The sequence below is a fragment of the Scleropages formosus genome, chromosome 4 (genome assembly GCF_900964775.1).
Source record: "Scleropages formosus chromosome 4, fSclFor1.1, whole genome shotgun sequence".
Taxonomy (NCBI): Eukaryota; Metazoa; Chordata; class Actinopteri; order Osteoglossiformes; family Osteoglossidae; genus Scleropages; species Scleropages formosus.
The window spans coordinates 37,449,279-37,473,318 of record NC_041809.1 but is presented as its reverse complement, the minus strand read 5'-3'; the positions used below and the strand labels follow the sequence as shown (position 1 = coordinate 37,473,318).

At 47.2% G+C, this 24,040-nt stretch overlaps 2 protein-coding genes across 10 annotated transcripts; one reads left to right on the top strand and one right to left on the bottom strand.

Moving 5' to 3' along the window:
• The first annotated feature begins 638 nt into the window (after window positions 1-638).
• On the top strand, window positions 639-15,183 carry LOC108934318 (calpain-1 catalytic subunit-like). 7 transcript variants are annotated; one of them, XM_029251295.1, is made up of 23 exons: window positions 1,717-1,755; window positions 4,455-4,540; window positions 4,792-5,081; window positions 6,402-6,471; window positions 6,824-6,942; window positions 8,783-8,916; window positions 9,031-9,199; window positions 9,496-9,579; window positions 9,663-9,748; window positions 9,918-9,992; window positions 10,874-11,034; window positions 11,305-11,465; window positions 11,592-11,603; window positions 11,927-12,138; window positions 12,734-12,773; window positions 12,910-12,975; window positions 13,056-13,113; window positions 13,216-13,280; window positions 13,457-13,525; window positions 13,785-13,863; window positions 14,110-14,226; window positions 14,466-14,524; window positions 14,898-15,183. In XM_029251295.1, exons 3-23 carry the CDS (start codon window positions 4,830-4,832, stop codon window positions 14,922-14,924), a joined length of 2,115 nt encoding a protein of 704 aa, XP_029107128.1. In that variant the 5' UTR covers window positions 1,717-1,755; window positions 4,455-4,540; window positions 4,792-4,829; the 3' UTR covers window positions 14,925-15,183. The 7 variants fall into 7 exon arrangements, with proteins under 7 accessions (XP_018607456.1, XP_018607450.1, XP_018607455.1 ...); XM_018751940.2 differs by lacking the exons at window positions 1,717-1,755; window positions 4,455-4,540 and adding an exon at window positions 639-1,114; XM_018751934.2 differs by lacking the exon at window positions 1,717-1,755 and adding an exon at window positions 639-1,114 and having other exon boundaries at window positions 4,455-5,081.
• On the bottom strand, window positions 15,119-23,831 carry bbs1 (Bardet-Biedl syndrome 1). 3 transcript variants are annotated; one of them, XM_029251298.1, is made up of 18 exons: window positions 23,556-23,831; window positions 23,268-23,344; window positions 22,863-22,897; window positions 22,265-22,537; window positions 21,967-22,013; window positions 21,310-21,348; window positions 21,101-21,173; window positions 20,773-20,904; window positions 20,540-20,646; window positions 20,200-20,320; window positions 19,702-19,860; window positions 19,497-19,566; window positions 18,971-19,129; window positions 17,499-17,632; window positions 17,289-17,423; window positions 17,007-17,093; window positions 16,683-16,814; window positions 15,119-16,634 (listed from the first exon to the last, which is right to left on the bottom strand). In XM_029251298.1, exons 1-17 carry the CDS (start codon window positions 23,591-23,593, stop codon window positions 16,728-16,730), a joined length of 1,773 nt encoding a protein of 590 aa, XP_029107131.1. In that variant the 5' UTR covers window positions 23,594-23,831; the 3' UTR covers window positions 15,119-16,634; window positions 16,683-16,727. The 3 variants fall into 3 exon arrangements, with proteins under 3 accessions (XP_029107131.1, XP_029107132.1, XP_029107130.1); XM_029251299.1 differs by having other exon boundaries at window positions 15,119-16,660; window positions 16,709-16,814; XM_029251297.1 differs by having other exon boundaries at window positions 15,119-16,814.
• Between the last annotated feature and the right edge of the window lie 209 nt (window positions 23,832-24,040).

The following is a 24,040-nucleotide window of genomic DNA, read 5'->3' as shown; positions in this document are numbered from 1 at the left end:
CGTCCCGTCCTGGGTGTGTCCCCTGCCCCTCCGGCCTTACGCCCTGTGTTACCGGGTAGGCTCCGGCTCCCCCGTGACCCCGTATGGGATGAGCGGTTCTGAAAATGTGTGTGTGTGTGTGTGTGTGTATTTTACAACCCCCTTTTCAGTAATCCTGCAATATATCATTCAAATCAACCTTCAAACATTTGAAAAACCATTTTTCTGTTTTGTTATTCGTGTTTACTAAGACTTAGTTTATGCTGGCTATCCTATAAAATATGAATTTTTCCGAAAACTGTTGCAGAGTTGAGGTAATCGCAGTACACAATTCCTGCCATTAGAGGGAAGCATTTCTTCCCGAATAAAACGATGAACGAACCCGAGTCAATCTCTGCGTTACACACACACACACACACATTTTCAGAACCGCTCGTCCCGTACGGGGTCACGGGGAACCGGAGCCTACCCGGCAACACAGGGCGTAAGGCCTGAGGGGGAAGGGGACACACCCAGGACGGGACGCCAGTCCGTCGCAAGGTACCCCAAGCGGGACTCGAACCCCAGACCCACCGGACAGCAGGACTGCGGTCCAACCCACTGCGCCACCGCACCCCCTCTCTGCGTTACAGCCCTAACTAAAAGAAATATTTTCATAAAAAGTAGAGAAAAAAAAAGTAGTGGGAGGAAAACGTTCGTATCTTTTCTGCCGTCGCTGCAATCTGTAATAAATCCCCAGCTGTTAAAATTGGGAATTTCTTAAGCAATGGTTGGCAGTAGAAACTTACATCAAAAGGGAAGTTTGAGGCAATTTCCTGCCATGTCAGTGTGGCCTCAAATGTTGCACGTTTAAAATAAAACAAAGCAGTTTATGGTGTTTAAGTGCAACTGGGAGCGCGGCGCGAGCCCCGGGGGCGGGGAGCGCACGCTTGTCCCACTGCAGCGCGCGCTCTCAAACGCGCGGGTGGGGGGTCGGGGGTCGAGCGAGGTGTGGGGTGTGGGGTGTGACCGACCCACGCCGTGCGTCTCTGGACGACGATGTGCTTTGTATGTGCGGCTCGTTCAAGTAAAAAGTGCGCGACAAGGACGGAAGCATCGTGACGCGGAAGACCGAAGAGAGACGAAAGACTCAGAGGTATTTTTTCCTGCGGGATTGATTGTCGCTCCGCCGGCGCCCTCGGAACTTTTACTGATCGCCGATCGGATCCCTTTTTTTGTGCCCGATGATCACGCAGCTGCGCTCGAGCGGCACTCCTGGGTTCCTGGGTTCCTGGGCTCCGTCCTGGGTCCGAACAGTAACGGTTATTACGAGCGCCGCTTCTCCTCCTCACACCTTTCTTTCCGAGTTTGTTTCTCCTCCTGTCAGGACGTCGTCGTTTTGACAAATCAGTTCAGTTTGTTACAGCGTGTTACACACACAGTCAGTGTATTACATTCAATTTGTGTTACAATTTGTCACAATCATGTGGTAAAATCAATCATATTACATGTATTGCAATCGCCGCCTACGCGGATCTTCCTTCGTTCACCGCACCGTTATTCTTCTTGGTCTCCATGATGGAGCGCAAACCCTGCGGCTGATCATCTCCAGTCACTGGTCCAGTCAGTGTTTCGTGGTTCTACCTCCGTTTTCGTGCTTTTTCTCTCCCTTTTCCACTGCCAGTGTGTTGTTGTAGCGCACAGAGTCGGCGGTTGTTGTCAGTGTTTGTTTCCTCCTCCTGCGCATGATGAGATGAGTCTGCAGGAAGACAAGAGACTAGTCTGCGACAGTAAAATGTAAGTTTACAAAAATGAGGCAAGATGCGGAAGTTCTGATGATTCACGGCCTTGTCTTTTGTGCGCGCTTCGCTGCATGCTGGATCACATTCGGTTAATGAATTTCTGCACCGCTCGTTATTATTTAAGGCTAAGAGCGAGGCTGTCACGTGGTGGGCCGCTCCGGACCGCCGGGGTGCGACGGCGCGACGGCGCGACTCCAGTCCGGCCGGGTGGTTTGGTTTGTGGCCGCGAACGGAGGGATCGTGACTCGTCTCTTTACGTGATCTTTAGTTTAGCAAAAAACAAAGCATTGCAGCTTCCCATTAAGTGCAGCACAAAACAATACGTGTAACTTTTTTCTCTTTAAAAGTTCATTATTGTTACCATAAACTTGATCAGTAAGAACGCTGAGTCTTGCTCTTTTTTCGTCTAGAGGAGTAATGTTTATTTGATAGAAGATTTTTTGTGATGTAGAATCCCTTAATTTAAAGAGTGTGGGATTCTCAGTGAGACACGTGTCCAGTGAGTACAGTGTAAATAAGAAGCCGTGTGATACGACTAAGTTCATTATAACTTTTCCTGTTTCGTGTTCGTCCTTCTTCTTACTGTCCAGTTAGAGCATCTGTTAAGGAGACCCTGGAAAAAACTTCAGTCAATATCGAAAATAAGGGAAAACACCATTTTTAACAATTGTAAAGTATCCTCCTTACATTTATTTACCTTTTATTGTTGTTTATGTACTCCTGTCTATATTTAATATTGTTTATTTATGCCAGTATATACAATAAATATGCAGTGCTGACAAGCTGAAACAGATACTGTATGGTTTGCATTTGTAGCACAGTTGTGAATTAAATGATATGCAAATCTTTAGAAAAAGACTGTTTTAATTACTTTAAACGACGGTAATGGTGGTGTTGTGGTCAGAGCTGCTGCCTTTGGACCCGAAGGTAACAGGTTCACATCCCAGCTGTAGTACCCTTGAGCAAGGTACTTACCCTAAATTGTTCCACTAAAATTACCCAGCTGTATAAAAGGGTAAGTAACTGTAAGTTGCTTTGGGGAAAATCATCAGCTAGAGGAATGAATTCTCTACATAGGGACTGTTTTTTCTAACAGACTTCCTCTCAGGATTATAGCCCTGGGTTGTACAAGTTGTCGCATGTCTCAGGTGGAGTGAAACTGGATCACAAAGAAACTCTGGTGTGTTTTTCACAACTTGCAGTCATAGTGAAGCAGTAACAAGACAGACTTGTAAACCGAAGGTTGTTCGAATCCCTTTGAATCCCATCACTGAGCAACGATTTGGGAGTTTTAACTTGTTTTTCGTTTCATAGTGTTCACAAGCGTTAACACGTCGGCCTTTTTGACAGAAATTATGTTACTGACATTTTACAAAATTAATTAAAGGGGCTGCATGTGGTGACAAAATGGAAAATCGAGAACAAGTTTTTTAGTTCGACTATCCTGTAAGTAAGCATGCAGTTTGCAGAGGCTGGAATACAGTTCCTTTGAAAAACATTGCCTGGAGGCTACATTACTGCAGATACAATTACAGTGACATTTTCGCTCAGTTTATATCAGTGCAGCCGAATACTGTACGCAGCCCCTTTGTCAGTGAGGAATGAGGTGTACTCATATTACTCATTAGTCAAGAACTTCCTTAGAAATAGAGGGAAAAAAGATGTAAGAGTAAATCAGTGTATTTGATTTGACTGTGGACAGGATTTGACCTCAGTGTGTTATTTCCCCATAATAAATGTTGTATAATTAACGTTTAACTTAATTTCCTGCGCTAAGATCAGTCGTCTCCATCTTCCGCCATTTCAGAAGGATGCTCTTATAAGGTAATATCCTAAGAGAGGTGGTTTGGTGTGTTTGTGTGTTAAACTGCAGCTGTGTAGGTCCAGCGCACGAGCGGTCAGAAGCACTGCGAGGGTCAGTCCATCACACAGATAAATGAAGAATATCTGCAAGAAAGGGGGCTATTTCAGCTCATGTGTAATCATGACAGGGACTTATTGATGATATGGATTCCAATGTTATTAAGTGAAGTCTTGGCTGCTGTCCTGTTATCGACCTTTGTGTGCCTGTACTCTTTTAATACCTCCGGAGACACTATTGATGTGCTCAGCAGTGATGCAGTGAAAGTTGTTCTGTCACATATTGTACAACTAAGATAAGTCTCCCTTTGATCACTGAGTAATATAAATAGTTTAAACTGCATCTCTGCATGCGACTTAAAGCAAAGTAGCTTTGAACAGAGCCGAGGGTGCGAGCGGACGGGTCACCATCAGTCCTGGGGACGTTGCACTGAAAATTACGGTCGTGGGGTCGAGAGGAAGAGCTGGAGAGGGTTAAGAACAGATTTCGCTCGCTGTCCGTGTGGAAGGAGGCACAGAAAATATTCAGTTCTGTTGTGGCTTCTTGTGAATTAAGTTTTAATTAGAACGCAGTTTTTATTAACTATATGTCGGCGCTGAACATATATAAATATATTTAAATATATAAAACAGCAGTTTTATAAGTATGTTTTATTTGTTAGTACGTTTTACTTAATTTGCCATGTGGCATTTATGGTTTGTCTGTATATGCCGCGACTAACATGTTTAGAAAATGACCGTGTGTTTTTGCAACTGATGTAAAATGCCTGTCCCATAATTGTTGAAATGGTTGTAACCTCTCTGGCATCATTTGTCCTCTTTTTCGTTGCTTAGGCATTACCTCCATCCCTGCCTTCTGATTGGTCCGAGTCCAGCTTGTGGAGCCCTGCGATTGGTCTCGGATATCCGCTCTCTGATTGGTTCTTATTGTTGCTGTGACATTGATTTCTTGTGGCATTGCATGAAGTTCTGACTGGTGTATCTCCACATGACTGGGAGCAGTCAGTTAATCAGACATTATTTGTAACAGTGGAGGTTTACCAATAAGTTACAACTACATATAGTTGGTTATCCAGTTTTTATCGGATTATATAGCTGGAGCGTTTTTCGGGCCGCCCATCACTGGTCTGCCCTGTTTTCTTAAATACTTTTCATTCCGCTTCCATTCCAGTTCAGTTAGCCACTCCATACAGACTAGAGTAGGGAAAGATGGAGCCGCTTTTTGCATCAGGAATGGCTGCGAAGTTGAGGAGTCAGTGGGACCGTAACGAAGGGCTGGGCCAGAACGACAAGGCCATCAAGTTCCTGTGCCAGGACTTTGAGTCCCTGCGAGCTCAATGCCTGCAGAGCCGCAGCCTCTTCCTAGACGATACCTTTCCTGCTCAACCCTCCTCGCTGGGCTTCAACGAACTTGGTCCACGGTCCTCGAAGACGCAGGGAATCCGCTGGATGCGTCCCACGGTGAGAGACACGACGACACGTTCGCCTCGGCGCTCATCGTCCCGAAAATTTTGCCTCCTTTTGCATTAATGTCAGCGCAACCGGTTTGTACAGGATCTTACATTGGGGTAATTAATGGAAATGAAGAAAGCAGCAAAGCCTCTGCAAATTTATCGCTCAAGTTAATTTATTTGAAAATGGTACGGGCGGCACGGTGGCACACCGCTTTCCTCCCACAGTCCAAAGACATGCTGTTCAGATTCCCCCACAGTGTGTGAGTGACAGAGAGCGTGTGTGTGTGTGTGTGTGGGGGGGGGGGGGGAGCTGCCCTGTAATGGACTGATGTCCCATCCAGGGTGTATCCCCCCGAACCCGGTGCCCAGTGACTCTGGGATGTGCTCTGCACTTTCACGCCCTTCCTAAGTATGAGTTCTTAACAATAGTGGATGAGTGGTTGAGTGAATAAGTATATTTCAAAAGCAAAATTAAAAATAACGCTTCGGCACAATCGGGTCAGTGCAGCCGCTGCGGTCTGCTTGATATTCACACGAAGGAAGCCTTTTAAGATACCTGGCGGAACATTTATTTGCACAGGTGTGAGATGCGTTGTGTAGGAAAGTCACCGAAAGTGTCCGTACAGCACAGGGCTTTTAACCGGGGCTCTATGAAGCACAACCTTGCTTTGGAAATAATGCCGTGTTAGTAAATGAAAGTTAAAAAATAAAAATATCATATCACTATGTTATTACCATCTGTGAAATAATTCCATGCGTCGATTTCTCCAAATATATTTATAAGCATTTTTACATTACATTTATTCACTTAGCAGATGCTTTTCTCCAAAGCGACTTACAACGGATACTGTGCAGTGTTATCAGCCCACACACCTTATTCACCACAGTGGCTTACACTGCTAGATACACTACTTACACTGGGTCACTCATCCATACATCAGTGGAACACACACACACACACTATGGGGGAACCTGAATAGCAGGCCCTTTGACTATGGGAGGAAACCAGAGCACCCAGAGGAAACCCACACAGACAAGGAGAGAACATGCAAACTCCACACAGACTGAGCAGGGATCGAACCCACGTCCTCTCGCACCTCCCAGGCACTATGAGACAGCAGCGCTACTCGCTGTGCCACCGTTTTTCTAGGATGGGGTCTGTGGCCCAGGAAACTTTAGTGGGTAAATGAGGTTCACCGTGACAGTTTGGGGGATGGAGGTGTTCAGAAAGCGGCACGAGGCTTAATAGAGGGAACTTTTTATGCGGCAGGAACAATGGAGAATTTACCCTCTGCATCTCTCACGCCTGCATGCTGGCGATTTACAGGAGATCTGCTCCAAGCCACAGTTCATTATAGATGGAGCCACCCGCACGGACGTCTGCCAGGGAGCTTTGGGTGAGTCTGGCTGGCACTGCAGATGGTACCGGACCGTAGTTGCAGTCCTGGATCTGCCATTAGAGAATTAATACTGTATGTAGGTAGCACACGTGGCTCTTAACTTGTACACATGAACATGGACTGTTTATACCCTGCATGAGAGACCCAACCCTTGATTCTTGTCGCACTTTAAAATGGAACTGTTTTCCACTGTTTCCTTGTGACTCATCCTGGGTCCTTGGCGGGACAATAATCAGGTACACATGTAGTAAGCGGAGCAACGCGTTGAAGGCTTCCAGCGTCCAGTTTTGAACACGAAACAGGGTTCAGCCTGTTTCGGTCCCTTAGTTTGCTGCATGTTGTGTGACAGGTGACTGTTGGCTCCTGGCCGCCATCGCTTCCCTCACGCTGAACGATAACCTTCTGCGGCGCGTCGTGCCCCACGGACAGAGCTTCGACAGCCAGTATGCCGGCATCTTCCACTTCCAGGTGCTTCCAGACCTCCGTCATTATACTTGAATGTTTGCTCTCAACGCTTGAAGCTGCTGTCGTCGTCATCCCATCTCCTCTCGCTAGCTCATCATCTTTTATCCCACACTTTTCTTCGTCCTTACCCGTGCTGTCATTACCTTCGGACCTTTCACCCTGTTTTTTTACGCATGGATTCTAGCTCTGAAATACGTCGGCCTTTAGCTGCCTGCCACACCTGTAAAATGTGAATTTTTTCAAAGATCCTCAGTCGAAGTGTCTCGTCGCTTTCGCCGAACCTACTCGAGTCCGATATGCTCGTAATTAATTCACGAAAGCGCACGGTAAAATCGGAGGCGTGCGTTCGGCTTTGAGGGAAGTTCATCGGAACACTTGACGGACAAAAGAAAGCCAAAATTAATCCCGCATGCCGTGCTTGGGTTTGCCGGTTTGCGGATTATTGTTAAAACAAACCGGCCTTGGAAAAGAGAGGGGGAAACGTGATCTGCTTTACGGGAGGGTGTGTCCGCTGTGCTGAATTTCCGGAAGGGCGGGCCTGGGTAATGATGGTGTCAGACAATGAGCTTCGCTAAAGATGCTTCAAGAAAGTGGCATTGGATATGAGCCTCCGTAAGCGAGTTCTCTGACACGGTAAATGCCGCACCCCACCCAGCCGGACCCACCGAGCACATAAAACACACGGCTGTCATGTGTGGTAGCAGACCCTTCTGGTATGTTTACAAGGAGTGTTTATTTATAGATAAACCTCCAGCGTGCGAGTGTGTGAGAGCAGAGTTGGCGGGGGTTGCCAACACGGCGCCAGATTCCTCCGGGAGGGTTCCCGGTCTCCCCTCTCCAGCGGAGCGCTTTCCCTTTCTTGCTTGCGTGTGGATTTTTCATTTTTACACCGCTGTTCCCTTTCTGCCCACCGGACACTGGATCCGCGCGGGGTGCGTGAACCGAAGCTAGGCGGGTTACAGGGGTCGAAATTCTCCTTTTCCCACGCGAGATTTTGCGGGAATGTCAGCGGCATGTGCATTTCGCTCGTGACGTAAAACCCTTTGCTTTTGTCCCAGCTCGGTGGCTGGCAAAACCACGTCCCTTTAGATGAACATCAGACTGCAGATTGTGTCCTGCAGTGGTATTTAAGCTCTCCATAGATATGGGTGGAGACTGATAGAAGCACACAGCTGTGCTCACGGTGGTGTTACTGAGCCCGTGCAGGAAGCAGCCGTCGTACGCCGCCCTAGCGGCCCGGCGCTGCTCTGCAGAGCACGTCGGCGAAATCCGTTGTCGCCCCAAACGCTGCTCTACGCCGAACCCCCGACATTTCCCTGCCCCCGCCGCGTGGGCCGCTGCGCATAATTCGATCCTTCGCTTTGTGCGTTTGGCCAGCTGTTCCCACATCTGTTATTCGCGACACGGCGATACGGTCTGAGAGCAGCTGGGCCTTGAAGTGGAGCTCAGGCTTTTTTCCCAGCAGTACGGGTGTGTCTCAGAGCCTGTGTGACAACTCAGACTTTACTCTGTCTTATCGTTTGCTGCAGAAAAGTAGCACGATGTCCATAGCGCGACATTTCACTTACTGTGAGATGTTTTCTGCAGTACAAATTAAAGACGTTAATCGCAATAAACGAAAGTGCCTTTTATGTTTCCATCCCCGCTGGCTTTTCTGAATCACCGAAACTGTGTTCGTATCTGTTCTGCTCAATAGTTGTTTCACTTTCTCTCCACTGCTATATGTTTGCCTGGTTTTGTTGTAAACTCCCTCCCCGGTGGTGAGGATCGCTAACCGCAGTCTCCCTTCCCCTGTGCCCGGCTAACGGCACCAACCCCGCCCCCCCCGATCCCCGCCCTGCAGTTCTGGCAGTTTGGGGAGTGGGTCAACGTGGTGATCGACGACAGGCTCCCTGTGAAGGACGGAAAGCTGCTGTTTGTCCACTCGGCCGAGGGCGGCGAGTTCTGGAGCGCCCTGCTGGAGAAGGCCTACGCCAAGTGAGGAGGAGCTGGGCGGTGGTTGGGGGCAGCGTGGATTGCAGCGGAACACAAAGCAGGGGTCAAACTTGGTTGTTGAAAAGTTACACACCGATGCGATGTTCTGCGCGGCAGGCTGAACGGGTGCTACGAGGCTCTGTCGGGGGGCAGCACCTGCGAGGGCTTCGAGGACTTCACGGGCGGCGTCACTGAGATGTACGAGCTGCGGAAGGCCCCGGGGGACCTCTTCAACATCATCGGCAGGGCCATAGAGAGGGGATCCCTGCTGGGCTGCTCCATAGACGTCAGTATTGGCCCTGGTCTGCACCCAAACACACCCCCACCGCTGACCACCCACAGACACACTTTCAGCCGCTTCAGACCCCATTCCCAGGAGTGTCTTCAGATCAGGCAGCAGGTTTCCACGTTGCAGCGGCGGGGTGAATTAGGGCCTTTTGCGACCGAAGGCGACTATCTCCACTAACACCATGGTGTTGAACCCGGTCCCTCGCTGTACGTCAGCAACCTCTTGTACTTCCTGGCTGTGTGTCACGTGTCACCTGTTGGGGTTTCCTGTCTGTATCTCGTCCGCATTTCCAGATCACCAGCCGCTTTGACATGGAGGCAGTGACGTTTAAGAAGCTGGTGAAAGGCCACGCCTACTCCGTAACCGGGGTGGATGAGGTACGTTTATACCGTTTATCGGCACGAGCTGCACGTCCTCGACAAGAATACAACAGAAAGCCATGCGGGCTTCTTTTGGTCAGGTGATGTACAGAGGCACCCCGACAAAGTTAGTGCGGATCCGGAACCCTTGGGGAGAGGTGGAGTGGACCGGGCCTTGGAGCGACAAGTGAGTGGACGGCTGGCCAGCTGCACTGCGGGGGATGCGTTGTCCGCAAGAACCACGAGGAGTCTGGGAAAAGGGGAAAAGGCCCGTGTGCGGGAGGCGTGAGCGGTGTGTCTTGGCAGCGCCGATGAACCGACAGTCCTGTTGCTCACGTTGCTTTGGTTTTGTGCAGCTCGAGGGAGTGGAGCACTATTGAACCGTCCGTCAGGACCAGGCTGCACAACCGTAGTGAGGATGGGGAGTTCTGGTGAGTGCTGTTACATTTCTATTCACTCATTTATCTGATACTTTTTTAAAAAAGTGACTCACAGTGTGGAGCTATTTATAACGATTCACCTGTTTGTAGAGCTGGGTAATTTTACAGTAAACGCCTTGCTCAAGGTGGGATTCAAACCTGTCACCTTTGGGTCCAAGGCAGCAGCAGCTCTAACCTGCTGTTCCAGGATTAGGTCTCACACAGATGTATCCAAGGACTGATGGACAGACTTGCATATCGCTGAAATAGTTAAATTAAAACAACGGTCATTGACAGGACACAGGTTTTACTCATGTCGACGGGACTCTATATGTTCTCGTACCTGCGGTGCCCAATGTCTCGCTTGTTGCTTTTGTTTTTCCGTCTTATCAATTGTTTGCCACTTCACCAGCTTTTCAAGTCGCAAACAAGAATTTGCTCTGGAACTTATATTGTTGAATGTTAGGCGAAAATAAATAAGAACAGTTTTCTGAACTGTAAATAAGTGCGGAAAAGTGTGAATCGGCAAGAATGTTCTCCTCATTAAAGTTCTTCATTTTACATTCAGTCCCACACAGGCACTGAAAGCAGTTCTTTTTCTTACTTCCATTTTATCCGTTTAGCTGATGCTTTCCTCCAAAGCAACTTACAGTGTTGAGGTTACAATTATTTACCCATTTATACAGCTGGGTAATTTTAGTGGAGCGATTTAGGGTAAGTACCTTGTTCAAGGGTACTAAAGCTAGAGGTGAGGCTCGAACCTGCGACCTTTGGGTCCAAAGGCAGTAGTACTAACCACTACATTATCAGCTGTCCCCGTACTTCTTTTCTTTCTGTTCCTCAATCTCTTTTTCTGCTCTCTGGATTTGAGACTTGTCGCTCCCCGACCCCAGGATGTCATTCGCAGACTTCACGCGGGAGTTCAGCCGCCTGGAGATCTGTAACCTGACGGCAGACGCCCTCCAAAGCAGTCAAGTGAAGAAGTGGAGCACGGCGCTGTATTCGGGGGAGTGGAGAAGAGGCAGCACCGCCGGGGGTTGCAGGAACTACCCTGGTAAGGGAAGCAGGTGGGGAAAAGACAGAGTGTACACATGGTAAGGAGGGAAGGGGCTGAGAGACAGGACAGAAAGGAAGGGGGTGGAATAGCAGGAGGGTAGGACTGAAGATGGGGGGCAAAGGCGGAAGACCAGAAGGATCGCAGCAGAACACCAAAGGTATGGTGGAGAGGCGTGAAGAGGTATATGTCAAAGAAGAAAAAATATGATTTTTTTTAATGTACTCTGTACCGTAATGTATATGGACTTGTGTCTCATGGTTTCCGCAGCGACGTTTTGGATCAACCCCCAGTTTAAAATAGGTCTACAGCACCCTGATACAGAAGGCCACTCAGGCTGCAGCTTCTTGGTAGCGCTCATGCAGAAGGACCGCCGGCGCCAGCGCAGGGAGGGCAAAGACATGGAGACCATCGGATTCGCCGTTTATGAGGCAAGGGCTGAATAGAGTTTGTGCAGCAGAACTGCTGAAGCCCATGAAAGGCACATAAATGGTATGGTTTTAAACTGATGACAACAATGTGATGGCTGGATTTATTTTCTCTCTTGTTTTCTCCAGGTCCCTGAAGAGGTATGTAAAGGATCTTTTTCTAATAATGTGCAGTTTGTTTCTTCATAATCCTGTACAGACATTATGTCTTCTAGCACAAGTGCAAAGGTTGGCCTACATTGTTGAGCTACAGTATAAACAATAAAAATCAGAATTCCTCTGAGACAGGTTTGTGTATTCCAGTCCAGCAGATTGTGACAGTTGCATTTTAACTTTTAATCTCCTCTGTTCATAAGCAATTCATAAATGTCTTTCGCTTTCTAGAAATCAGAAGGAGTAAATGTTCATGCAACAGCCCAGCTGTGATGGAAAATGCACGTATAACTTTTGGTCTGTGTGCGTAGTTTTCGGGCAAAACAGCCGTGCACCTTAAGCGGGACTTCTTCCTGACCCACGGATCAAGTGCCCGCTCTGAGCTCTTCATCAACCTGCGGGAGGTGAGCTCACGCTTCCGCCTGCCAGCTGGCGACTACATCATCGTACCCTCCACCTTCGAGCCGCAGAAGGAGGCTGACTTTGTGCTGAGGGTCTTCTCCGAGAGGCCGGCCAACTCCGAGTGAGTGACAGGAAGGAAAAGAGGAGCGGAGGCTGGGGGCAGAAGGGGACCCACGAAGGGTGGGAGAGGATGACTTAGAAATGGAGGCAATGGAAAGAGGGGGGGGAAATGAGGAAAAAAGACACAAACAGGTTCAGAGACAGTAACTCAGGATGCTTTTTTAAAATGGCTCTCAGCACTTGCGGCTCATTAGCAGTGCAGTTGGCACTGACGGCTCCTGTGATCACGATATGAAGTGATCACGATGACGTGAAGTGATTTGAAATAGCCATCAGCCATTTGAAAAACAGGACTGCGAGCACTGTTTTCCATTCACCTACTAAATGTAGCAGCTGCCAGACCGTGGGGTAATACATTATACTTGCGCATCCCAAAATCGTGGGGTCAGTCTTCTGTTCAAGACACAAGAAGTATATACTGCTGATGAGTTCCCACCAGAACTAAGGCAGTCTACTTCTATCTCTGAGCTACACAAGACTTTTACTGAGGGAGAAACTGGACAAGAGCAATGTTGGATACGTTGAGCCCTTCGGAGTAACAGAGAAAGCTGAAAGAATGAGAATCCCTGACTGGTGTCTCTTCTTTTGCTTGACAGGGAACTGGATGACGAAGTCACAGCAGAGCTGCCCGATGAGGTGAGACCAGCTTCTGTCTGAATCAACCTGATCTTACAAATAACGTGGAGAAATATCTTCTTCCAGATGCTTCCATAAGCACTCGGACCAGCATGTTAAATCATTTAGATCAATGAGTGCTCTCTATCATCTACAGCCACAGCTGGATGAAAGTCAGATTGATGCCGGGTTCAAGAGCCTCTTCCAGCAGCTGGCTGGACCGGTGAGAGGAGGGAGAATATGGGAGATGATTACAGGGTTGGTGCCACATCCTTTTGTCTCTGACTGCCCGTGCACTTCCAGGACATGGAGATCAGTATGAAGGAACTGGAGACCATTCTCAACAGAGTCATTAGCAAACGTGAGTGCTCCTTAGAAGTGAAGAATATTAATTCCTTTCTAAGAGACACCATTGGGTGCTTGCAAGTGCAAGATAAAGGCCATTTATCCCTTCCTTTCACAGATAAAGACCTAAAAACAGACGGATTCGGGAAGGAGGCTTGCCGGAGTATGATCAATCTAATGGATGTATCCTGACCTGAGATCTCAGTTAGCCTTTCACACAGCCATTTGTTTTTATTGGCTGAGTTGTCCCGTTTTCTTTGGTAAATTGAGTATTGCACACGTGCCTTGCACTCCACCTCGTACTGCGCTATGAATGAGCTATGAATGTGTCTGTGAACCCCTTTGACACTGGTGCACAGACAGACGGCAGCGGAAAGCTGGGCCTCACCGAGTTTCACGTGCTCTGGGAGAAGGTCAAAAGATACCTGGTGAGATGAGGCCTGCCTACCTTTCTAGTACCACTCTTTGTTGCCACCGGACTAGTACTTTCTTCTCCTTTTAATGGACGTATTTATTGGCCACCATGCATGTTCTCAGTTATTACACAATAACCCACTACTCCATAAAGGCCCCTTTTCTTTTTGACTACTTCCCATTTTTTCTGTTGACTCCGTCATCTCCCTAGCATCTTGCTTAATGAGTCCCAGAAATTACTTGTTCTTTCACACCTCTCTGTCTGGTCAACAGACTGTGTTTAGGAAGTTCGACTTGGACAAGTCGGGCACAATGAGCTCGTATGAAATGCGAAGGGCCCTGGAGGATGCAGGTATAACTTATGCATCTCTTTGGCTTTCTGACACCCTCATTAGTCTGAGCAAATTGTTGGGTTGGAAAACAATTTTTTAAAATTTAATTTAGCATATATTCAGCTAAAAGAAGTCAGTATTCATTATTAGATGAAACCAAAAAGATAGCACCGGTATGCATTAACATAATGTTATTGAAGATACTTGGAATGAACTTTACAGAATGATGCCAGCAATGACCCATGATCTCACTGTCTTTTTGTCAGGGTTCAAGCTGACCAACCACCTGTTCCAGCTCATCATCCTGCGTTACGCAAAGCCTGACCTGAACGTGGACTTCGATAGCTTCGTCACTTGCCTCATCCGACTGGAGACCATGTTCAGTGAGTGTTCCCTTATGTTCCTCCCACCCCAGGTAGCAGCACCCATGAACCCTCTGCCCCCTTGAAAGGGAGTGGGGGGAGGGAGGAGGATGCTGGGATGGAAGACAGGGAAAGGGGGGGCAATGAAGGAAGGCAGGAGAAACACAAAGGGATGTTAGCAGATGTGGGCCGTAAGGAAGGATGGTGTTTGCAGACACTCAAAGTGATTTTAATAATCTTTCTGGGGTTTTTTTTTACAGAAACCTTTAAAACAATGGACATGGATGCAGATGGAATCATTTCTTTAAACTTCTCCCAGGTTTGTCAGTGATCTATACATTTTAATGTAATTTTTTTTTTGGTCCATGTTGGGGGGGAAAAAAAAAAGAAAAAAACAATAGAAAGTAATTAGTGAAGACGCCTCTTTGCAAACCAAGACTGTTTACTCTTCATGAAAGAAAAACACTGATGCACACTATTGAATGTATTACACAGGTTTACATTCATCATTTACTGCATTCATGTTTTGTGCAGATGACAATTTTAACCTCTAGTTGTTATTGCATACAATATTGCACTGAGATTTATATTCACTGTCTATATTGCACACCCCTATACACATACACACGTACAGGTTTAAGTTTCAGCTACTGTTCAGAATCGTAAGCTTTCTTTCTTCCTTCCCTTCACAGTGGATCACCTTGACCATGTTTGCCTAAACTGCTGGATGCCCATTTACTGTATTTCTTTTTACAAAGTGCCTATATTGAAATTACACGTCTTCCTTCGCTGCTCAGTCTGGAATTCAGCCTTGCTTCTGTGTTTGTGCCACATTTACAAATCAATATTCTGCATGCCAAAATGTCTAATGTAGCCAAATCTGCATGAATTGAAGTCTTTTTTTTTTTTTTTTTTTATTTAATTTTTAATGCCAAGGTAAAGTGGAAGTTCTAATTCACACTGCAGATCCAGTAAAAAAAACCTTGCATGTCAAACAGCTTGTCTTCAGTAACAACAGTCACCATTACCTGTCTGTCAGCTATCATCAGTCACCTTGCTCTTCCTGGACTGGGAGTGGGGTTGAGAAACCCAGTGGTGCGTACTATAGTACCCATTCGCACAACCTATTACGTACTTTTGCTACCAGCTGACTCAGTGCTGGAATTGCTTTTCTGTATTTTTTTAAATTGTTGTTTTCAGTTCATTTACACCTGGAAATTACTGCATATATTTGTGAGTGAACTGTTTCTGTTGCCTGTGATCAACAGAAAGTGGGATCCAATAAACCAGTGCATTTTCAGAAAATGGGCTCACTTATTCATTGTTTGCAACTCAAAATATACATTTTATATCATGGGCAGCAGACACCCAGCTATAAAAATGTGTAAACTGCTTTGTACAGAAGTATAAGCTGGAGAAATAAATAATGAATCTTCAGACAGACAGACAATCTTGGCATTAACCAATACACAAAAAGACGAGCTCGTAACAGCAGCATGTATACATTACATACACAGACGTATATATGACAGACTACTGTAAACTAAAAAAGGTACATAAATAACCACACACTGGCTCATCAGCTTACACAGTTGGAATGTGAATGTTTCCAACTCATTTTGTTTGGATTTCCAGATAGTCCTACCCCCCAAGTCACAATAAATGCTATCATTATTATAATAAGCCTAATAATGCTGAATAATACAGATGTCCTTATACCTGCAGGTTAGGTTCTGTAAAAATACGAGGCATATATAATAAAGATTTAAAATTATATTAAAGCTAATATAATTAACATAGAAACATCATCTCTACAAACTCCTATTAAATGACGGCTACTGGCTGATTAACCCTGTGAACACGTTTGTAATCTTATTTATAGCAACTGCAGCGAAGAGCTGTAAGCACCGTGGAAGTCGCCTGGATTAAGTCATCCCACACTTTGGGTGTGTTTTACTGCCGCCTGTCGGCTGGGACACACGTCATGCTCCCCCGATACAGACAGGTTTTATGAAATAGGTGAGCGAAGAACATGTAATTAAGAACAATCTGGAAAATGTAATCTTTAAAAACTGGGTTCATCACCCAAGGAGCCAGTGTGTAACATGAATAATAATATATAAAAAAGAAACCACGGTGACTGCTCTCAAAAGCCTGTAAAAACAGACTTTGTCTACCGTTACACTGAACTGCACTGTGATGACCAACGCAAGCGCTCCATTGGCCTGCCTCCGGCCCCCAGCAGAGCTCATCCTAGACCTACAGTACTCTTCGGCGGCTTCGGAAAACTTACAGAGCACGCTGCACGCAGCAGGATGGGTCACAGGCCTACAGCTGCACACATGAACCTCACCTCCTTTTATCTACACCATCTGGTGATGCAAGTCCTGGCTGGTCAGATGCAGGAAGGGATGTGCATTTCCTGCTGAGTGTGTGTGTGTGTGTGTGTGTGTGTGTGTGTGTGTGTGTGTGTGTGTGTGTGTGTGTGTGTGTGTGTGTGTGTATTTGAAGGTTTGGGTCTCTCAGTTGAGAGGGAGTCCCTCGCTGACAGGCATATTGATGTGGGCAGTAAGAAGCGGTGCGCTCTTCCCTTGCTGCAGCACAAAGACCTGCATCACAAAGCCAACATGTGGTCAGGAGTCACAGTCCAGGTTACAACTAACTTACCTGCCAGTCTAGTGCTTGAAAAGAGTCTCCTGCTGGGTAGTAATAAAATACTTTGCAAGGTCTAACTCAGTACTAGAGTAAAAGCAAGAGACTGAAATGTGCAGACTGGCATATTCCTAAAATAGGTGGCTTACTTTGATGATGTCAGAGATCCCTTTGTCAACGAGGCACTCCACAAAGGCATCAATGGGGTAGTTGAGGCCAGGAACCAGAAGGGGGATCTGAAAGGAATGGGAGCATATACACACACACACACACACACACACACACACACACACACACACACACACACGCGCGCATCGCCATCAGGTCAAGAGATCTTTCATGCAGTTGTAAAGATCAAGAAGGGGCCCAATGAACGAACTCGGGGCTCATCAGCGCAAAAAAATCCTGGCAGAGAAGTAGGCGGCGGTAACCTTGAAGAAGGAGGGCCTCATGCTGTACAGTGCTTCGTCGTACAGAAAGCTAACCGCAAGGTTCATGACGGGGCGGCAGGCAGCTGTGTTCTGGACGTTGAGGGTCAGCTTGAAGGAGGGTCCGAGCCCCTGGACCTGTAAAGGCGTTTTATGGGTCAGACAGGATCTCAGGTGGTGTATACCTACAGTCAGAGGAGACGGCACACTTACAACAGCATTCATCTTCAGCGGCTCTGACAGGCTGGCGGACATGGGCGTCAGGCTGGATTCCAGGGCCTTGACATAGGCTCGTGCTGATGCCAGGCGCAGTCGACTCAGATCCATCTGGAAGGCCCTGTGCATGGCTGGTGAGACAGCAAGTTCAAGTTTCAAGTTTATTGTCATAGATACAAGTACCATGTAGATGTATCATGAAAATCTTCACGAATGCTTCTTCACAGACTATGGGCAAGGACAATAGGAATACTGCACAAACAAAACAATGACAAACAAAACAGTGTCAATGACAGTAAATAACAATAACAGACACTCTCATTTGCAGTAGTGTTACTATGTCTGAAACCCAGAAAAGGAACAACTCACTACATACATTGACTGCTTGTGTTAGGAACACTGAAGTTAAGAATTTTTCAAGTTACAAACAATTTCTGTTTTTACTACATTTTCTTCCCTTATCTGTGTTCCAAGTTTTTTTGCCGCACAGCAAAAGCGAGCTGCGTTTCCGCAGCCAGCCATTAGTTGGCAGTAAAATGCATCCAGACAGGAAGAGAGGGACCACTTGAATTCAGTAAGTTAGTCTGCAGCACTTGCTCTTTGTTTGTGAGTGTTGATGACTGGTAACAAGAGTCAACAACCAACATTGTATAGGAGTCTGAGAGAGAAAGTACTTTCAAGTGATCGTAACATAGTGCTCATTTTAGTGCATCTCAAAGCTAATGAAAAGATTGAAGTTCTTATTTTATTTTTTAGCTGTATCCGAGATTTGTATAGAACCCAACTCATAAACAAACTGAGGCACCTCTACGTTTTGAAGCTTTTGTTGACTGTGTGAATAATAAGGAAAGATGAAAGTGACCAGAAGATGAGAAACACGGAACATGTTTATGTAATGAACCAGTGAACAATCAGAACTGAAATAGTAGGGCAACATGGCACATCTTTAGTAATTTTCAATAAGTCTTAAAGTTAATAAAAAAAATAAAGCCTTACAAGGTGTTCTGTTTACTACAGCTTTCTTTTTACAGTTTTTACAGAACCAAGCCAGCCAAAAAAACTGAAGTGTAAGTCTACTATTAAGCTTTTATTCATCGTAACTTTAGATTTACGAACAAACCAAGTTATGTACAGACAGCCTTATGGTTCCAATTGTGAGTGTAAGACAAAGACCTGGTGTTTTGTTCTTACATGTATAGTTTTGTAAGGGAGGATTTCAAGACTTCGAGGGTTATTTTCATGGTGCTGTAGCTAGAGCTGAACAAAAGATCCTGGTGGTCTGTCTCAACAAAAGGCAACACTCAAGCTAACAGTTTGGTTCAGACAAACCAAGCATAGCTTGTGGAACGAGGTTAGTGAAGTCAGAAACGAAGGAGGAGGTTCAAACTTGTCAGGACAGTCCCTGGGTTGCAGAGAAAAGGGAGCCAAAGAGCTACAAGGGGGTTCCGGTCTGGTGGTCAGCACCATACCTACGGCATTCTCTCGCTCCCGCATGGTCTGGTCCACATAAAGCTTTGTTTTCTTGGGAACGTTCAGTCGAATGCTTTGTGCAAGAGGGGGCCCAGGGGCCGTATCTCTGTCATCAAACACAGCCGTCCTCTTCAGGATCTTCACAATCAGTCCTCCCCCTTCAGAGGTGGGAAGAGCACAAACCTCAAGGTCAGAAGATAGAATAGCACAAGAGTCACTCTGGAGACAATGCAGCACTGAACTTTGAATGCGAGTCAGCTGCCTGCTTCGGCACGTACGCGATACTCTCTTAGTCTTCAAACACAAAGCAGCGCTACCATCAGTAGCCAGTGCGTTGAAATGTGAGTTGCACAACAATGTGTGTTTGCTCATCTAGGGAACTGTAAAGGTTGAGGTTTATTCCAGGACTGTAATATGCAGCACCTGTACTGGAGTGACTCTTACAGTGCAGTTCTCTCCAATCCCCACACAGATATGAATGTTCATAAATTTCTTTCGATGATAGCTAACGCCGATTTACAGTACCTTTAGTCGTCATTATCAGAGACCCGTCTTCTCGGCCAAATCTCCCAAAGCAAATGCTGGTAACGACGTCCTGAAAATTTCAAAGCGCATGACATTATTTCTCAAAAGTTCGGATTTTCAACCCGAAGCTGCCACGTGAATTACATTTAATTTACGGTTATTGTTTCTATTCACACAACAGCCGCAGGACCTTCTTTGGCCGTACCGGAGTCTTTACGATGTTGAGAAGGTTCTTGTCCCTGTACAGCTGCACCTGGCAGTTGGAAAGGCCCACCAGCACCGCCTGGAAGCCCCTGGTGTGGTGGTCCATCAGGCCCATGGTCATCACAGGAGCCGGCAGATAAACAGTCCACAATTTCTTCCCCTTTACAGCAGGAAGCAACGATCAGAAGTGATGATAAAACTCTAGGTGTGCCGTTAAGTTTCAACAGGAAATAAGGTGCCATGTGTGCCCAACTCTTCTGCAGCAATTCCCAAAGATGCAGGACCCTCGTCGGTTCCTCTGCCTACACTCTTCTGTCCTGTTCGCTTCATGCAAGTTCAATGGGTCATCTGGGTGTACTCAAACTTTTGACTCGTGCTCCAAGTGTGGCTTTAAATGCAAGCAAGTCCAAATTAAACCTCTTTAGCCCACTGCCCTACAACCGTGACAGTCACACTGCGTTCGCCAGGCACAGGGGGCTGAAGTCACAGAACCAGGTACCTTTTGGGTATAACTGAGCAGTGTTTCCTGAGCGCAGCCCACCACCACATTCTTCCCAATTCGCACCAGTCCCACTGGGTGGGACGTCAGCTCGATGCAGTATTTCGGTTTCGGAGAGTCCCTGGACCACAGCAAACATATTAATGTTTTAGCACAGCTCTGCAGACAACAGCAGAAGTGAAGACAACAACCTGGGCTCCAGTACAATCAGAAGTGGTATTCAGGTTAGTATTAAGACACTAACACAGTCACAGCAGGTGGAAAATCATTTCATAGTTCAGTGACAAAGAACAGCAGGAACCACGGAGCCGCCGTTAGCTGTCGTCGGCAGGACACGCACCTTCGAAGAATGTAAATGTTGCCATTCCGACAGGCTACAGTGATGCGGAATTCCACGTCAAACTGCCCGGTCACGTCAATCAAGGTGGGAACACTGGGCAGAGACATCTGTCACGAGGAGGAGAAAACAAGTAAATTTCCTAGAAACGTGTGCCAAGCTAAACTGCTCTTAAAAGACTCCAGCAAGAAGAGTTAGCAGGACAACGAAACCAGAAGGACAAGGGTCTGACTCGCCTTGGAGAGGACAGTGAAGGCTTCTGGATCCAGGACATATATGTCCTTGCTCTCTGCGCCAATGACCAGGCAGCTGACCGCATCTTCTTCTGCCATGTTCTTTTTCAGGGTGCTGATGCAAGTGATGACCGTCTGCACGGATAAGCCTTACGTTGACTAAGTAAATGAAGCTTGAACACACTGAGTAATAAATACATACTGCTCAATACACACAATATACACAGTAAGAGGATAAGGATATGATTCTGTCCCTCATTAAAAAACATAGGCAGGTCCATAAAGACAGCGAGGGAACGGGAAATGAGGAGAACATGTAACGTGAGGCCACCTGTCTTCGGAGGGGCTGCTGCTTGTGCAGGTTGACGTACGTCTCCATTTCCTGAGGATCCAGCATAAGGAACCTGCCAAGAGGGAAAGAGAATCGGCGCTGCGGACGGCCATGAACACAGCATCATCGGGCCAGTTTCTGCTGCCACGGTCTGAAATCGGCCAGTCGGAAAGGGATAAATCGCAATTGATGCAGCATCGAGAACTTACTTCAAGGATCTCACTGAAAGCGGAATGTCGGCTTTGTCCCTGAAAGGAAGCAAAGACATACTGTATTATTTTTTTTAGTAGTGCATTTCGCTCTTCCTGAAAAACGAACGTGTAACACTAAGTCATACTGTACACACCAGCGTCACAAAAGCGAAACAAGGACAAGTGACATTAGGCTGAGGTTCAAAGAAGCACGTAAGGACTCTTCACTGAGTAGCTCCTACCATTGCAGTGAGGCTAGAAGCAGCAACATTCACATTTCCACGTCATCAGCTGCTCTACTACCATTAACATTTATTTGTTTAGCTGACACTTTTTTCCAAAGTAACATACAGACACCCGTTTCCTATCGGACCCCCCAGCAGGCACACAAACTAGCAGCAGCCCATGGAACTGAAAGTCCGGTAGGAAATACAAATATGGTCGTGGCCAATGGTGTAAAGCACATTTACGCAGCTGTTATGAGATCAGGAAAGAAGTGGGTTTGAAAGTGGTGGGCTCTGAGATTCTTCTGGAAACTCTTCTCAATCCACTACATCAGAGCGTAAAGGGAGAACCTTGATTCTGGACCCAGCAGCGAGGCAGTCGGATATTGAAGAACTCAGCAGTCTAGCTGGGTTTAGCGAATCATCAAGGATGAGAAGGTTATGAACTCACCTGATTCCCTCCAACATTTCTTTCAGAGACATTGGGTCAATCATGTCCTGTGTAAAACGTAAAATGTGGTAAGAAGAGACCAACGTAGCGTGACGCAGTACAATTGAAATCCGAATTACTGTGACGGTGTAATCCTCATTTACCAAGGTTTCTGCTGACTTTCGCTTTGCCAAAGGACACTGGAATAAACTATGTAATAACTGACCTTTATTATAAAGCAGAAATCACATGAAGAGATACTAAAGCAAAAAACAGAGCAAGACGTGTGCAGGTGAGGACCATACCTTTCTCTACGTACCTCCTTGGCTTGGGTCCAGACCTCCTGCTCCAACGGGTTCACCTCCAGAGGCGGCAGCGTGAACTTGAAGTAAGGTCGCAGGTTCTTGTAGACGTAGATGAAGGGCCCCGAGGCCACGGCTATGGCGGGCGTACGGGGCTCATGCTGGTCCATGTGGAAAGACACGAGGCCGGTGGGCAGGTCCAGCAGCGTGTTCTCACTCACCAGGCTGGTTCCCTTGTACACCTTGAGCTTTATGTTGCACGCGCCGGTGCCCAGATCGCCCACCACGAGCTGTCACATCGAGAGACGGTGCTCACGTGAAGCAGCGCATAGATTCTTTCAGCACCGTTCACTTGCCGCTTCCGTGTAACTGCAAACACTTATTGATGCTCATATGCAGCAGGTGTCACAAAATCATCCCAGAGATGGGCACTGTAACAACCTGTCAGGTATTGGGGGGGCCAAAAAATGTCAATAATAATAATGCTCAGAGCGTCATATAGGTTTGACAAAGAACACCCCCCCCCCCGTTTCACACCTATACTGGAGACTCATTTTAGGAGCAGGAAGACGCATCTGAACCTGATGCCCAGAGGCATCACCTTGTTTTCCTCACCTTATTTTCTCCATCACCATGGAGATCAGCCAAAGCTGCAAAGAAAAGAAGAGACCAGAGACAGGAGCTCCACACAGATCCCTCTAATCCCAGCAGTTTCACAATCAAACGGCTTCAGACAGAGCAAGAACTCAGTGTTAAAAACATGGTGGTATTGTATGAGGTAAGGCAAGTAGACAGTGGAAACACTAAAGAAAGAAAAAAAAAAAACCCAGACAGAGGTGGGACAATTTTCCAGGTTTTTGGGGGTGGAAAACCACCATCAACGGTTCTCTGTGACGCCGCGCACACACACACACACACGCGCACGGCTCTGCAGCTAATCCTCTCACACAAACCACTGAGGCCGGGGCGCGCACGGGGCGGCCGCGCGCACTGGCAGCTCACGCGCCGAGTCTCCGTTACCGATGCACGACGAGAAGGTGTAGAGGTTCGCCACCGGGTCGTAGTGCGCGTCCAGCCACCGGGTGCAAGAGTCGGTGCTGCAACACAGGGTGGTGCGGGGTCACACAGCAGGTGAGAGCGCGCACACGGCACGGCGCCGACACCGACTATGGAAGGCGCGCAGGACCTGCGCAGGTCAGCTGCGTAATGCGATTTCAGGGAGCCGGGAGGGAGCCGCGCGCGGGCACCGCTCGCTTCTTCTCAACAACAGTGAGATGGTCCGAGGCGCGCGCTCGGCGCAGCACTTACCGCTCTTTCGTCTCCGCCGCGCTCGCACACATCGCCATCCGCGGCACTGTGCGGCGACACTAGGCTGTGCGCTATTTTATGAACGTGTTTATAAAATAGTGCGCGGACGCGCAAAGTCCGCCTCTCCCACTAAACGCCACTAATCCGCATATCCGCTTTTCCGTCTCTATGGCAGCGCGGTACCAATGCGGGCACCATTTAAAGTGTTCCCCTTTTTTCCAGGGAAACGCCGAGCAGTGTTCAAGCGTTCCGCGCGCGTGCCACGACGGAAGGATGATAATAATAATAATAATAATAATAATGTAACGGCGCTGAGGGGAGTTGTCCCAGCGTCGTGTAAATAGTTGATGTTAGTGTTCGTGTGTACATAGTTGTCTGTGTGTTGTGCTGATTGGCTGTCGTTCCATTTATGTTCAGTGTTGGAGAGGGGAATTCTGGGGCGTTCCGGAGTTAGCCCCCTAACCGTGGGGCGCAGTAGGGAGGCT